Here is a 17164-nt window from a genome sequence, read left to right on the forward strand (position 1 = left end):
GTGGCAGGGAAGGAGAAGAATAAACACAGCCTTGTCTTGTATTCCTTAGGAATTGCTGACATAGGAATAGCTGGAAATATAAGCAGTTTGCAATGAGTTGCTTCGGACCCAACCCCAGTGCCTTTCCTGCTGAAGCTACGAAATGGTTTCCTGTCGGATGATGTCAGAATACGAAGAGGGGCCAGGCCTCTGCTCTTCATCTGTCCCACAGGAAGATGTTATTTAACCTTTACAATGTAGCATTAGGCTACATCAGGGAAAGCCTTATTAAATGAGAGAGGGCCCACTGAAGGGATCAACCCCTCCAGAGGTTCATGGGGTATGGGCCAGGTGGCAGTCCTTTTCAGTGGTAGCCCCCATACTTTGGAACACTTTTTCCCTGCAGGTACATTTGGCCCTGACTCTCCTTGTACTTTGCAAGACCTAAGACTACAGGTTCAAGCATTCCTTTGCAGGATTAGATGTGGCCAGTTTTGTTATTATTTCATTTTTATAATGTGTGATGTTTCTTGCTTTGCTATATGCCAAGCTGGAATGACTGGGGTGGTTTACATTTTTTTAAAAAATAAATAATTATATAAAGAGAACATTGAGTTGAAATTTATTCAATTTATTTCTGCTAAAATGCTGTTCTCTATTATGATCTGCTTAAGTAAATTGAACTCACTGCAGTTGCAAACACATACATGTCTTCATTATTCATAGCATCATACCTTGGGACTAGGCTGTCTCCTCCTCGCAGTGTGGTGGGATCAAGCTCAAAGATGGAAGAAATGTCATTTCCTTCAGGCACAGAGACTAAAGAGTATGCCATCTTCTCTGAAGTATTATGCAGTCCCCTTCTGTCTGCATCTTGGTCAGGATCCAGCTGTGGAGGAGATTTCCAATCAGACCAAAATTGCAAAGACAGTTTTTCAGATACATTGGTAAGGTGTTATATAGAAACTCAGACTTGTAGTTCATGCTTCCATTTCAAGTGTAGACATAGATACCATAAAACAACACACATCACTAGCTCCCAGGATTTAATCAATCTTGTACAAAAGCTACCATCAAGCTGAGTCACTTCTAAATCCCAAAATTCACATATTGTGCTAAATCATAATATATTTTGTTTCTTTTTGGCTTCTTTTTGGGATGAGTAAATGCCATCAGTGAAAAATGCATGGCTTGTTTCATAATAGTAGAATAAACCATGCTCTTGTTGGCTTACTGACTGCAATTCAGCTTAGTGTGATATGGTGATACACTAATGGATGCATGTGGTCTGTGATTTCCAGGCTTACTCCTGGTTTCCTTTCTTTTCTGCTCCACCCAGCTCATTAATTAATCCATATGACTTCAAAGCAAGAAGTGCTAAAAAGTGAAAGAAAGCCAATATCTGACAAAAGATACCAAGCTCACATGTCTACAAAACTCACTCTGGCTTGCTTCTAACATGTACAACCGACCATAGCTTAATCTATGTGTTTACAGCAATTAAAAAATCATCACATAATCTAGACTTCAATTTAAAAAGTCTAATAGCTTTTAAGTAATGGAGTCAGACATTACTGTAATACATTTTATAGGTAAGTATTTATGGGATATTATTACTATGGATGCAGATTATACAGTAAAACCACAGAATCACATTTTAATTAGAAACTGGAGATTCTTGGGGGGAGCAAGAAATGAAGGAAAATATCAGAATCACATTCTGAAACAATAATTGTTAGAAAGTTGGATTATAGCAAGCAATAATAAATAAAAAATCACAGGTTTTCCACTTCTGTGATGGCATCTGGAGAACATTCTAGAGTAGCCCATACACAAAATGAGTGACCGCAAGTAGATCCTCCATATGTCATCTTGGAGGCCATCCTGAACCTCTTCATTTTTCATCAAGGGATTGCCTGTGGAAAATGTTAACCTTACCCAATTACATGAGTTTTCATGCAATTTAATACAACTAGGACAAAACATAATGAATGGATTAGATATGTAAGACTGGAAGAAAAAGAAAAGACTGGTGTTTAGATCAGCTATGCTGGGTTTTTCCCAGACATCCTTGCCAAATGCAGAGCTTGGTAGCAGATCTATGGTTCAAATGAAAGGTACCTAAAGTGGCTGAATTACTGAAATGGAAAGAAGGGAAAAACAATCTCCTTTACAAAAAGCAGAATGACGTGTTATTTGGAAAGAATCTTACTGATCCTTTGCAGCCATGAGTTTAAATAGCCAAAATTATTAGAAATGCATATGCGCACCAACTTTTCTTAGAATTGTTTATACATTTGGAAATTCCATAGAATAAATGCTCTATAGACCAGGAAGTTGAAAAATATGAAGATGGCAATGGCAAACTACATTCATACTGTTGTCAAGAAAGCTGCATGGATGTGGCTAAGTACTGTTCAATCTGAAGGATACTTTACATTTACTTTATTCTAATTTTGCCATCTGGTGGAGAAAAGCAAGTAATGATAAATGGCAGGTTGACAGAAGTCACTTCTCCATGATAGGTTTTGTGCAATAAATGAACATTTGTTGATTTGATGTATTATCTAAGAGTCCTTGCATCTTCATTTCAAAGGGTACTGAAGTATTTTTCTACAGGCTAAGTCTCCCTTAAATCAAACTTGGCTCCTGGTAATTACCCAGAATAACTTTCTTGGCAAAAATGCAGAAGTGGTTTGCCACTGCCATTTTACAGGTGTTTGTTCAGTATAGATCATAATCAGCATTCACATTCCCTAACCACAGTTCTCTTAGAAACTCAAGCATATAATCATCCTCTGCTTGCATATTACACTGGGGAAATCCAACATTTGAAGGGCCAATGATTACTCTTGGACCTCAAATGCCATGTTCAACAAACTCTCGAAAAAGTGTGTGGGGTAAATCAATTCAACAGTTATTTACTAACTGTAATTATGTTTTAATACTTTTCTACTTCTGCCAAGATTAAAAATGACAATTTCACAACTTTAGGAGGCTTCAAATGCACACAAGGTATTTGATGACCACAGGGTTGCATTTGTCTGTATTAAAACATTATGTTAAGTCACCTGTAATTCAGTGTCTGGAATAAGGAAACTTGATGTTACAGGTACAGAGCATATGGCCCAGGAGCCAACAGAGGATTAGATAAAATCCCCAATGTGTTCCCAGATTCTATTGCCTGGCAGCAGAAAAATCCAAGGCCACCCACTCTCTTGGCCTTCTCTATATATGAGACTCATGTATGTAGGTTTCTATGAGAGGACATACATAGATATAAGAGAATGGTTTTACTTTGGGGACCACTGTAAACGCTTGAAAATTTTAAACATTAGTAGTTTAATAATGAAAATGTTTTTTGTCTTCTTCAACCCAACCTTCAACCCAGGCTTTCCTCAATTTTGCAGTGCAGCCCAAGTATGCTGGTCAAAGTTTGGTTTCATTCTCAGCACAACCAAAGCTGCACACGTCTGCCCTATGTCTTGTCCATAACTTCATTTATCTATAAAAGTAGCACAGGTTTCCTGATGTAGCCTCAGCCTAGCTGGTAAGTGGCAGAATTTTTATTTTTATTTATTTATACATATATTCAGATGCTGTCACCTCCTCCTCTGTTTCTAGGCAGCTCACCATAAAGCATAAAAATATGCTTTATGCTAACTACATTAATGCCTAATGTGGCTTCCAAACTAAATAAATTAATTCTTCCCTGGTGTGGCTGCTTTAATTATATTGCACTCTCTACCTGGAAGGCTCATTGGAAAAGCATGCTCTGATTTCCAAAATAATTACAGGAAGGGGCTATCACAACCTTGGGGAGTAGGCTATTCCAAAGTGAGGGCACCTTTATATAAAAAAAGAAAAACCAACCCTATTTCCAGATTCTTTCTCCCTTGACTTCTCACCAGGTAGGGATTCTCAGCTAGCATAGAATGGGCAGGCAGAAACTACCTGAGCCAGAAGAGCCCCAAAAATAACCAAACTCTTAAAAAGCTGTATAAGTAAAAAGCAGCACCCTGAATTGAACCTGGAAGCCTACTGATAGTCAATGCAGTTCCAGATGAATCACAGTTATTCTGCTGTACAGTGCAGAGTGGTCAGCAAGCAAGCAAGCAACTGCATTCTTGTCCAGCTGTAGATTCCAAATTGCCTTCAAGGGCAGTCTTGTGCAGAATGAATTGTTGTAATCCAAGCATGAGATAAGGGTATGAGCTATTGTAGCCAAAGCCACAGTATATTATCCAGAGCAGTGTTTCTCATCCTTGGCAACTTTAAGATGTGTGGACTTCAATTCCCATAATTCTGGCTGGGGAATGCTGGCTGGGGAATTCTAAGAACTGAAGTCCACACATCTTAAAGTTGCCAAGGATGAGAAACACTGGTCCAGAGAGAACAGTCCTGGGCAATGGAAACTACATTAGGTTATCATGCAGCTACCCCTCCCCCCACCCAAATATTTTTGCCGTGCCCTTCTCTCCATCATCTAAAAATCCTATTATTTAGGAAGATATACTTTAGGAAAATGTTGTTTGAGCCAAAGGACAGAAGTTGATTTAATTTAGAGTGGGCAAAAGAAAAGTAAATTTGCTTACCTAGATATCTAAAATTATTGCTGCCCAGTTTCAATATCCATTAGTCACAATGCTTAGCATTACAAACACCATGGTGAATCTTTCCTCTATTTATACCTTTTGCAGCTTTGATTTGCCCCCGTGCTTCCCAGTTAAGATCGTACCAGGGCCAGTGTTCAAATTGCTGGACAGTCAATAGGGACTTGCCTCTGTTACATCTGTGCCAGTCTCCTTATAGATTCTCATTAGAAACTGAAAAATCACACAGGGGCTATGATTAGAACAGAATTAGAACAGAGACAGGGGATGGAGCATGTAGATTTCATTTACAGCCTCCCTTCCTGTTACCCCAGTAATTTGAACACTGGTCAACACTTTTTGATTAGAAGCTTGAGGGTTCTCTTCCCTATACTTACTGAAGACTGACATTCCTGGTTATCTTCCACATAGTCAAGATTTATCTGATGGAAGAGAATCACAAGCAGGTCAAAAGAAAGAAAAAAAAAACTAGACTTCCCCCATCTCAAAATTTATACAGTAAAATATATTTGTTGTATAAATATTACATATATATTTAGAAAATTCCACACTACATAATTCATTGATAAATCCAAGCAGGCACCCAAAACGTTTGGGGAAAAAAATCTATGAGACGTGTAAGATAATTTCAAAAAGAGGTATCAGCAAAATTATCTGGGATGTGCGAATATATCAATTCGTTCATATAGGGCAAAGACGTGGCCACTTTTTCAATACTGGTTTCTATAACAGGAGATGTATCCACAGAACAGTAACAAAAAATCATTGGCACAGATTTTAGCATGTTTTCACAAGTTCTTCCAAAGAAATGCCAGCGGTATTGACCTATGATCTTTCCAATTAACATGTCAGTTTTCTAATTGTTTGCAACTCTTGATGTTTACCTGGTAAATGTACCTGTAACTTGGAGCATAAGAAATCAGGTTTTAGAAAAAAGTTTCATAAGAGGCTTTCTTGTAATACATACCTCAGCTGCTAAATAATGTCCAGTAGCAAGATGCTTGAACCGAAAAAGGCTATTCCAATAGCCTGCACCACCACGGCAAGGATCATGTTGTACTACCTATAAAGTAATAATAAAACTTTCTGAGAATTCTCAAGAGCTGCCTTTTTGGATAATACCTGTCACTTCTCCTTAAGCAGACAGGACCATCAATAAAATGGCTGAAAATAGTGGTTTAGAAAAAGAGAGTGGAAGAACAAACCAAATTCATATTTAAATTAGTTGCAAAACAAAGGGGATAATATGGCTCATCCAAAAATGACTGTTAGTTCAACTTATTTGTAATGTTATATTTGTCTATGAAAAATATAGGTGAAAAATGTTGTGTTGAGAAAGTATACTTTCTAAATCAAGAATATTCAATCATTGTAAGTTGTTCCTATGAACCCTCATAATATTGATGGACATTGGGGGCAAATGACCAGCTGTATCTTCTACTGCATGTTAGTTCATTTTGTACAATGAATCTATCAGCGCAGAGATCCTACAAGGAGAATCTCTATTTACATATGATGGTATAGACATATATTCATATATGAGACGCAGAGTACCTTCACATATTTGAGTCTTTGGACATCCACAAATTACATTAGGTTCATCATGCATTGTGCAACTTATGTAAATTTGTAATGCACATAATCTACATCATTACATCATGATGCACGAGAAGTCTTTTGATGTCACTATTATTAGACATCAGATCAGATGTCCATTAGATGACTATGCACATGGCTCCATTATTTTCTTTGAATATGCACATTTTGGGGTTGAGATGGGTGTGTGGTTCCACTTGTCTAAATTTGTCCAGGTCCTATATCAGGGATGGGAAAATTATTATTATTGTTATGGGGCCTTTTAATTTCCAACAGCCCTTTGTATTAGTAACAATACAACCTTTTTCTGGAAAAAGGCTAAGCTAATACAATGATTTCTCAAAATATGTCTTAATAAAGAACACATCCCATAAGACAAAAGACAGAATTAAAAATATATGCAAGTTAATTTTATTAAAAGCATATTTCTGTATGTCCAAGTTCACCCCTTATACTGGACTGTTAAGCACACAGTTTCATTCTGAACTACTCGTCAGTGTGCACCACTGTTTAGCTTTTTTCAAGTGTATGCCTGAAGTAGCAGGTGACTATAGCTGCAATCCTAGCTTTATCTGGAAGTAAAACCACTGAATTTATGGTACATTTGAGCAGACGTATATAGGACTGCTTTGTTAACTACTGTATGATTGATTTGATTTTAAAGAAAGAAAGGACTGTGTCAATATCAGGTAAGAGTTGCTGACACATGGACTAGGAAGAATTCTATTCCAGAAGTTATTTGAGTACATAAGCTCCCATATTACACTACAAAGCAATAAACTAGAGATAGGCAATCTATTATTCCCAAACCACAAACAGTCTATGAATTAATGAATTACTTTTCTTTTGCAGCCCCTGGGATTCAAATTGTCTGAAACTGATAGCAACTTTTCCCACCAAACAACTAAAAGCCACAGATGTAGCGTCCTAGAAACTAGATCTACTTGTGTGGCATGGCCCCCACTTCGTAACAATGTCCCATCACTGCAGCCCTTGCCATTTCCCCTCAAAATTTGTATGGCCCCAAAATGTTGCCCTGTTGTGATAATTGCAGTTCCCAGTGGGCTGCTTCAAGGACCCCTCCCCATGTAAGAAGGAGAAGTAGAAAGTGTGCAAATAATAAAAAATAAAAAAGTGAATTTCTGTGTAACATACAATGATACTAGCTGAAATTATTATGGCTGCACTCACAGAAGATAATTGTGCTCTTCTCTGTGGTAACGGTCTATTTTAACAGAATCATAAAGAATCAGATAATTGTATGAAAACAAACATACTATTTTGTTTTGTTGTAATTAAAATAATTTTACGCAAAATCACTTCTATTAATATGAAGCACTACTGTTTGCTTTGGAAGACATCAATGTTTTATTTTCCATTGCTCAACAGCAACACACTGTGAACATCCAGCTGTAGAATGAAGAGCATCATGGAAACAATAGCAACTCAAATCTGAATGCTTCATTTATTCATTGGAACATCCTAATCCACAATGGAGCAAAACCTCTTCAGATATGTATTCTATGTGAAACAGTCCTACTATGTAAGAAAAAAATGTTGATGAAAGAATGGAGGGATTTGATTTTTAGCACAAGAGGGCTTTTCATCAAGATTTGAAATTCTCAGGGTAGGAATACTAATGAGAAAACCATGTTAGCTATCTTTAATCCCATCTTTACCTCAACTTCCCACAGAGCTTTTGAGCTAGTTGCAGAAGTTGCTGACTGCCTCCCAGTAGTTCTCAGAAAAACATGTTGCTTCTTTCGATGTTCATCACAGGTAAGAAATTTTTCCTGCTCTGCATGGAATAACCGTACCACATCACCCTGTGAGGACGATGAAAGGATCAATCAATAGAAGATTCAGTCATTTTTTAGCAAAAAGCCTAGTGAGGAGGTACATTTTTCAACTTACTCCTTTTAGAATATCATCCTTATTGTCACTCCATTTCATAAAAAGGACTATTTTCCAGCTTGTATTGCAGTTCACTGAATTTACCTATAAAAAGTACAATGCTACAGATTAAGACAAGAATACAAATATACACCATGATGTGCAATTAACTGTCCCTCTTGACAATCATGCAGAAAACTAAATGGTTTATCAATTATTTCTAACCGTCATGAGCTCTTAACTTACCTCATTACAACCAGGGTTATCCACTAGTTGATGGCTACTGGCATGCAGGGGCTGCCCAGCATTAACAGGATTTAAGACTACCTTGTCCCCAATGACCACCTGAAAAACAAGGTTTCCATTTGATTTTCATACATAGATCGTTTACAAAGGCAATATTTAATAATATTCCCCCTACCACCATTGGAATCTGTTGCAAATTTATTTGGAAATGGAAGTCATTAGTTTTAGGATATCAAATGCAAAAGAAAATGAAGTAACATTTTAAGTAAAAATAGAATTATTTAAGCTATGCCATTTAGCTTGATTCTTGCCATCTTTGTGATGAGCCAAGTTTCAGTCATAGAAATTATATCTTCTAAAAATGATGAAATTGTTTTTAAAAATGTTTGCTTCAATTTAATAACAGAATTTCCATACACCAACTTCTACCAGTCTTCCATTGTGCTGAACGACATTGTACATACATTGTACACAAGTATGGTCCTGGACATCTGATTTTTTAAAAATAAATTAAGAAAATAATTAAAGATGGTTTTGCTTTATTTTTGTAGGACTAATATTTCAACAATCCATTATAATCTTCCCCAACCTAGTGTCTCCCCTCTGTTGGTATCAAAGGCCATTAAATTTCTAGGCCGTATGACAAAGAGCTATTCTAACAGGGGATTTTGGGAGTGGCATTCCCAGCTAATGTGGGAATGGCTGAGAAAAGCTGTTCCAGGAAATACATTAAGGCTTCATCAACTTCAAAAGTCTTCTAACAATACTGCATTTCCATTCCATGTAGGAAATATACTTTGTTTCCCCCAAAATTAGATAAGTCCCATTATAACTTCCTACTGAACTTACTGAAAATAATATATCATCTGCAATGTTTGAAGGATTCTCTACCACAATTTTGTTTAATTGTGATATGCTTACTAGAGGTACTATCTTTGAGCAAAAAATATGAATGCACAAAATTCTTAACTCTTCACAAAGCAGCAAAATGAATGGAATAAATAAATAATGGGCTGGGTGAAGGTCAGTAAACTGAAATTCAACCCTGACAAATAAACATTTCCATGGATAGGTGGTTCATTTGTTTAGATAGGTAGCGTTCTACTTATTCTAGATGACCTTCTATTTGTTTGTTCAAATGTACAGCCTGTTGGATCCAATAATGTAATATAGCCCTAGGTGTCTTTGGCAGGGAATGGCCTAATTTGGCTAAGCCATCTAGAGCAAAAAATATAGTCCTAGTTATATACATTCTGATAATGTAAAATATTTAAAATACAATGTCAGTGTTGTTGACTGTAGGAATATAATCCTGATTACCTTAAAATAGTAGGAATATAATCCTGATTACCTCAGAAGAACTTTGCTAGTTTGTAGACACAACCTGTAGTGTCAACACTTACTGTACCTTTAAAGCTTAGACAATTCAGGACCCAGATTCCTGCAGGAATGACTTCTTCCATATGGTTTTTTTCATGTACGAAGATCATCTTCAGAGGCTCTCCCCAAGTACCCACACCATCCAAGATTAGGAAGATGGTGATTGGAGAGAATACTTTCAGGGTAGTGACACACACTGTTTAGGGAATTCCCTCTCTAACTTCAACCTTGCTATTCCTTTCAGGCAAAGATGAATGTACTATTTTTATTCCAGTATATTGTAATAACAATTTGTGGTATACCTGCATTGAAAGAGCTCCTGAAGAATGGCTTATATAACATATTTAAAATAAACTGAATGAATTTAATAAAGAAAGTAAGTAATTAAATGCATTAAATAACAAATACTGCTTGTGGTGCATTGGATACCCATGGTGAATAGAAACAGCAGAAAGAGTTTTATGAAACCTTGAAGTTAATATTTATTGTAATACATAATTTTAAATTTCCATTAGGTTCCCAATCATTTTATAATTAGCCGACAAAATAATTATTGATGCGTTGATATAAACTAAAATATCTTAACACAGGAGTTCTTAAGTGAACAGAATGACGTTATTTTCATAATCATTCAAAAGTCAGAGAAAACTTAAACAGTTACTGTTCTGGTCTTTAAAAACGTTTCTTGTTTCCAAAACATTTGCTTCTATAGGAATTCTCTCTCTTTCTCACATACAGTGGTGCCTCTACTTACGAACGCCCCTACTTACAAAATTTTCAAGATACGACCAGCTCCGGCCCCAAAAATTTACCTCGATGTGAGAACTCCGCCTCGAGATACAGCCATTTTTCCACCCTGACACGTGATCCGCGGCCATTTTTCCGTCCTGACACGTGGTCCGTGGGCGTTTTTCTGCCCCGCCCCGCGCAGGCGTTTTGCCACCCTGACGCGCAGCATGTGGGCGCTTTTCTGCCCCTGACGCGTGGCGCAGGCGTTTTGCCGCCCCGCCACACAGCACGTGGGCGTTTTGCCACCCCGCCGCACGGCGCGCAGGCGCTTTTCCACCCCTGACGTGTGGTCCGCAGACGCCAGAACGGATTAACGGTAATTACATTGAACCTTATAGGAAAATTTGCTTCGGGGTGCGACCAAATTCGGAGGGCGGAACGGATTAACCGTATTTACATTGAACCTTATGGGAAAATTTACCTCGACTTGCGACCAACTCGACTTGCGATCAGAGTCACGGAACGGATTAAGTTCGTAAGTAGAGGTACCACTGTACAATTGTTTTCATGGTGGGGGGGTGGACGGAGAAGCACCACTCCTTCATATAAACAATGCATTTAATTTATTACAAGAAAATAAGCTATTGATGAAAAAACGTTTAAAATTTCAAATAATTTTCCCTGACAGTGCTGTAAACTTACACTATCTCCTATAGAACGCAGTTTGTAGAATGGTTGTATATAAAACCAGGAACCTTCATTGCCAGCCTCATCTAGCGTCACTCTCATAGCATTCTTCTCTAGCAGAGCTGGAAGTCTCTTATTTACTGTTAAGTATTTGTTGCTTTTTAAATGCAGGAGCTGGAAGGAAGGAAGGAAGGAAGGAAGGAAGGAAGGAAGGAAGGAAGGAAGGAAGGAAGGAAGGAAGGAAGGAAGGAAGGAAGGAAGGAGGACAACAAGAAATTAAAATAGTTCTCCCTACTGCAATAATTATTCACAAGGTTCACATTTTGTATAGATCATAATTTGATTTGCTTTTGGCTTAGTACAATGTATACTCCAGCCACTGTGGTTGGTAACCATGAGTCATGAGGCAATGTGGGAAACCACTGTATTGTGACTTATGCAGCAATGGTTACCCAAATATAGTTTAGGAGCTGGTCACTGTTCAAAGCAGAAATGTAGTTCATTGATGCTTCTAAAATTCCTGTATTGTTCATATTATAATGTAGAATGATATGCAACAGTTGAGTATCCTACCCACAATTTTCTACAGTTCCAGCAATAATTCCCACTCCAGAAAGAAGCTGCTGAAGACTTGTAGTTACATCAGCCATACAGAATAGTTGGTAAATGGCACTTGACAAGGAGACATGTAGTATATTTATCAGGATATAAGCATCCGCAATGTTTAAAGCATTTGTCCTTTCTAAAGCTAGAGTTCCACTCAAGGTTTCCCAACAACATTCATGACTTAGCAAGGATTTTAAACTGGATCCTCTACTACTCTAACCAATACTCCACATGACCCTCTCAAAGCATTTACAGAATACCTTAGTGTAAAACCAATATTTGGATAATGGAAGTATGACAAAGATACCATGTTGACACTGGGAAACAATCCAGCTCTCGAGCACCAATCAGCCTTCTTATGGCAATAAAACCAGATGCTGAACTTGGAAAAAACAATCTCGAAAAGCTTCTACCAGGCATTGTTCTTCACAAAGAGAGAACATGAGAAAATTGGCATCCTGTCCCCTCTCACAATGCCATTTCAGCCACTGCAGAACCAAACCTTACATCCTGATGCTGGAACCTGAATACACAGTAGCCCTTTTATTTGATGAAATAAAGCAAGAGTTCTAGAAGAACTGACATATCCCATAGCTATCCTGCAGGCGTTCAAACAGATCACTCAAAAAAGCCCCAATTCTGTGTTCCCAATTCTGTTTTTCCTAAGTAAACACCCACTAACTTACTCTGGGGCAAAGGAAGGAAGGAAGCAGGCAGGAGTTGGTGCTTCCCACCATCACAAGAGATGGATCTCTCTCTCTCTCCCAGAATCTCTGGCATGAAAGTGAAACTATTTGTATGATTTATATCTAGAATATATTATTAGATGGGCTATATTTGCATATTCTGGATAGTAGAAATTGGCCTAATACAGCATTTTGGATGCAGATACTTATTGAACTGATGTTCTAAGTACATTTGTATAAAGAACTGACACTCCTAAACAAAACTGCAAAATAGAAATTTCCCCCAATTGATTCTAAAACAAAAATCTTGAAGAAACCAGTGGGAAAATGCCTACCCATGACACTTTACCTATTTTGTTGGGAAATGCATGTCACCACTAGTCATCTCTGAACAAACAGTACAATATTAGCATCTCTGTCATTCTTAGAATTTCAAATATTGTTCCAGTTCTCAGCCATGGAGTATCCAAAGACAGAAAATCCTAGGACACACATGATTTAGGAGGATATTTTATACATTTTCTTCACTGGTTTTTCCTGCAAATGTAATGCTTCTAAGAAAACAGAGATACATGAGGTTTAAATATGACATGGTCTGAAGATTCAACTTATGCTGGAGGGAACCTGTAACATCCTAAATGTTGCTGAATGACCCTCTGGTCGTGCAAGCAGAGCCTGCTGGTTGTTGCAGGTCAGCAACATCTAGAGAACCAAAGATTCCCCATTCTGATTTAACTGCTCACTAAGATATACTCCCTGATCAAATAAGCATAGCAACACTAGTATATTTTTTTCTTGTTTTGTGCAGGCATTTTTAATTCAGAATGTTTTCAAAATATTATTTTGCATTTTTGTCTAGGTTAGTTTGAAAATAATGTAGATTATCTGTACTGCACAAAGACTTCCTAAGTAGAAGTAGTAAGTAAACTACTGCTTACCTGAATAACATTACCATACTGGATAACTGTACCAAGCAGCTTTCTATTCTCTGTCTCATTCTGCTTTTTTTCCAAATCTGCAGCATGCTAAGTTAAATAAACAAACAAAGGATACGCTGATGAGCAAGGATGGGAAAATCTGCAATAAGTTGCTTTTCTAAATGAAACATGTTACAAAAAACACTGCAATTCCAGAAGGAAATATTTATTGCACCACTGAATTCAGAAACACTTAAGAGTTCACCCACTGATCTCATCCATCTAACTTTTGACTAATTAAAACCTTCTAAATGTAATTAATCCCCTCAGAGTAGGGCTAAATCTTGATCCAATCCAATGGATCAAGCTCTGACTCTCGGGTTTCAAAGTATCTAATTTGCTGTGTAAAATTAGACTATTCCAGTATAGTTCCGCTCCCATTCCTAGTTTTTAAAATTCATATTTTCAAATGTCTGCTTTCAGGCATCGGTTGTTCTCTAACCCAAGTGGGAAATGCTGACACCTTTTATTGGTGTTTTGGGTTTTAAGAAATGGTAAAGATGAAAGAAGGTAAAGGGAAGTAGAAAGCAGAGAAAAGCAGTAAAAAAATATAAAAGGAAACAAAGACACATACTAAAAATCAGTAATAGATGGTAGATTAGAATTAATGTTCAGATTCATGTCTAAAACAGCATTCTTTCTTTTTAAAATAGAGGACTCATTCTGAGGTTTAAAAAACAGGTTATAATTCTATAAGACCAGAATGATGCCATTTTTAGTACTTTTTTTCCTAAAGAACAATCAAACGAATCATTCTGTGCAACAGCCACTAGGTGTCACCTTGTTAAAAGAAGAACTGATCTTGCATTCTGGTTAAAACTCGCCCCAGATTCTTAAATCCCTTAAATGGCATTAGTTTAAAATAACCTGACCCTTTGCACAGCTTGATCTACAGCAGAAGATCCTGAATTCCATCACTAGATACACAAGCCAAAAATGCACGTGACTAAATATGCATGTTGAACATTTTCTTACAGATTACTTCAAGCTACATGGAGAAAAAGTACCAAGACAGGAAACAGCTTTGCAATGACTTTACCAAGAATTCTCAATGAACACTCTCCATCCAGATGTTGTGTATTCCCTACATGGGCAGGAATTATTCATTAGAAACAAACCACTGTATTACCTGAGCATCCTCTAATGCATTCCTCTGTTCAGAAGGGACTCTTGTTAGCCTGCTGTGGCAAAGAGTACTGCAGCATTTCAAATCATCTTCCACACAAAAAAGAGGCCTTTTCCTAGTACAGCTAAATATGGCTAAGATCCAAAGGCTTGCTAAGGCTTGCCTGCCTCCTTTGTATTCTTACCCAGCCTAGATCCCATCAAGCTATTTTTGAAACTTTCCTTGGTTTCAAATTCAACTTGTCATGAGACCAGGTACATTGCCTGAGAATTTATTTATAAAGAACAGGTTTTTAATCTTCTCTTAACCACATGGAACGTTTACAAGGTTAGATAAAGGCATTTTTTAATATGAGGAACTGACCTCATATTAAATCATTTGTAATTATTTTCCCTCAATAAATTTTATACACTTCCAGTTATATATACAGGTAGTCCTTGCTATTTGACCACAATAGGGACTGGAATTTAGGTTGCTAAGTGATTTGGTTGTTAAGCAAATCAGAGCTGATTTTGTGACCTTTTTTACGATGGTCATTAAGTGAATCACCGTGGCATTAAGTGAATCACGTGGTCATTAAGTTAATCCAGCATCCCCAATGGATGTTTTTTGTTGGAATTTGCTTCACGACCATATGACTCACTTAACAACCATGGCAATTCACTTAACAACTGTCCTAGGTTGCAAATCGCGATCATGTAACTGTGGGGGTTGTAAAGCACTTTTCCAAGGCTGTCGTAACTCTGGTCTGTCGTTAAATGGACAGTCGTTAAACGAGGACTACCTGTACTGTACTGTTAGTTCTTTGGATTAAATTTGGCTCATTCCTTCCTCAGAAAGACCAGACACATAGAAAAGGAGCATTTATGTGTATTCATTTATTAAACTGATTTATATTGCCGCTCATATTGCAGATGCAACTCTGGGTGGCTCACAACACATTAAAAACAAAAAGAATATAAACTAAATAATAAAACCCACTGTTCCTTGTGGAACAGTGCAATTTAAAATAATTCATTTGTTAAAAATACATGCTTGTTTCTACTTCTATTTTGTACAAATGTCAGTATTTGTTTTGCTTTCTATTTTTCAGATAAAGTGAACAATAGCTGTGCTTACAAGACACATTTAATAAATAAACCACTTATAATAATGGTTTATTCATTTTTTCCCATTTTCTGGATTTGTACACTGTATTAGGTTAAGGGGTTGGGAGTGGAAGGCACTGTTCTATGGTGTTTCTCCTCTTTCCTCCAAGGCTGGTTCAAGTTTGTGTTGGTGGGAAGGGAGTGGTCAAACCGTAATCTCCTACTTTTCAGGGTGCCTCAGGGCTCTTCCCTCCCCACTTTTTTAATATCTACATGAAGCCACTAGGGGAGGTCAATGGTACATCTTTGTCCTCAGCTGTCCAAGTGAAGTGGTCAAATTCTTTCCAAGCATCTGGAGGCTGTGAGGGACTGGACAGGGAGGGACAGGTTGTGGCTCAACCCTGCCAAAACTGAGTGGCTAAGGGTTTTGGGTCCCTCAGATCTGGGGTTTGCTCTTTGGTTCAGGATGGGATAGCACTACCCCATTCAGACTTAGTGTGAAATCTGGGGGTTCTCCTGGATTCACAGTTCCTGCTCAAAGAGCAGGTGACAGCTGTGGCGGAGGGGGATTTGCACAACTGCATGGGGCTTCCCTTGAATCCATAAGCTTCAGTTGATCCAGAATGCAGTGATGCAGGTAGTTATGGGTGCATCTTGTTATGCCAGTGTAATACTGCTATTCTGCAAGCTCCCAATAGGCTTTCAGATGCAATTCAAGATGCTGGTTATTAATTTTAAAGTCCTACATTGCATAGGACATGAGGGACTGTCTTCTCCCAAAAATGTCTGCCAACCCCACATGCTCCCACAGGGCGGGCATACTCCAGGTTCTTTCTTTTAAATCTTGTCATCTTATGGGACCTAGGAAGCATGTAACGGTATGTGGAAATGACCTTGGGAGACAGGGGGAAGAAATGCTGCCTAGGGAATAATTAGATAAGAGAGGACATAGCCTGCGGCTATGTAATGGACAGAGACAGAGAAAGAAACTCAGAAAGGAACCTCCCTAACTTCTCAGGCTGTAAAAGAGATGGTGGGAGATTTATACTATCAGACTTGCAAGATTCTGTTAATGTAGCCAATAAAATATAATTACGTCATCTGGTCATGTTTCCTATCTAATCTACTTGGGAAGGGTGATAGAAGTGTGCCCTTTCTGTGATTGGCCCTGTTCTCTGGACCAATCCCCCCCCCCGATATCTAACACACCCCAACTCTGTTTGCTTTTAGGAAAACCATTGAAGACCTGGCTCTTCCCCCAGGTATTAGGGGCCAGTTGATTGAAAGTCCTGTTTTGGTTGTTTGGTTATGATGCTTGTTTGCAATTTTATATTTATATTTTGTATATGTTTAAAAATATATTGGGGTGGTGGCAGTTTATTGTTCATTTTTTGAGCTGTATGCCCTCCCAGAGTCATACTGTTTGAGTTGGGCAGCCTTAAATCTTGAAGATAAGATAAGATAAGATAAGATAAGATAAGATAAGATAAGATAAGATAAGATACAATAATTGGTTCAGCGTATCATGTGAGCAAATCTACATGCTGCAACAATGTAA

The 17164-nt window shown here is 37.7% G+C and overlaps 1 protein-coding gene across 4 annotated transcripts in view; it reads right to left on the minus strand.

Moving 5' to 3' along the window:
• The window catches only part of ITPR1 (inositol 1,4,5-trisphosphate receptor type 1), a 265258-nt gene that overhangs the window by 160368 nt on the left and 87726 nt on the right, over positions 1-17164 (minus strand). For all 4 annotated transcript variants that reach the window (XR_015794923.1, XR_015794924.1, XM_088134326.1 and 1 more), the window contains exons 5-11: positions 13354-13440; positions 11139-11297; positions 8328-8426; positions 8103-8186; positions 7868-8014; positions 5560-5655; positions 714-868 (exon numbers count right to left, since the gene is read on the minus strand). Coding sequence is in view for 2 of the 4 variants with exons in the window: in XM_088134326.1 (XP_087990452.1) it covers positions 714-868; positions 5560-5655; positions 7868-8014; positions 8103-8186; positions 8328-8426; positions 11139-11297; positions 13354-13440 (827 nt within the window). In the remaining 2 variants the exon portion in view is untranslated. The remainder of the gene's footprint in view (positions 1-713; positions 869-5559; positions 5656-7867; positions 8015-8102; positions 8187-8327; positions 8427-11138; positions 11298-13353; positions 13441-17164) is intronic.

This window comes from Python bivittatus, unplaced genomic scaffold (genome assembly GCF_059951505.1).
Source record: "Python bivittatus isolate LINGU-HERP-01145 unplaced genomic scaffold, Pbiv_v1 ctg000080_np1212, whole genome shotgun sequence".
Taxonomy (NCBI): domain Eukaryota; kingdom Metazoa; phylum Chordata; class Lepidosauria; order Squamata; family Pythonidae; genus Python; species Python bivittatus.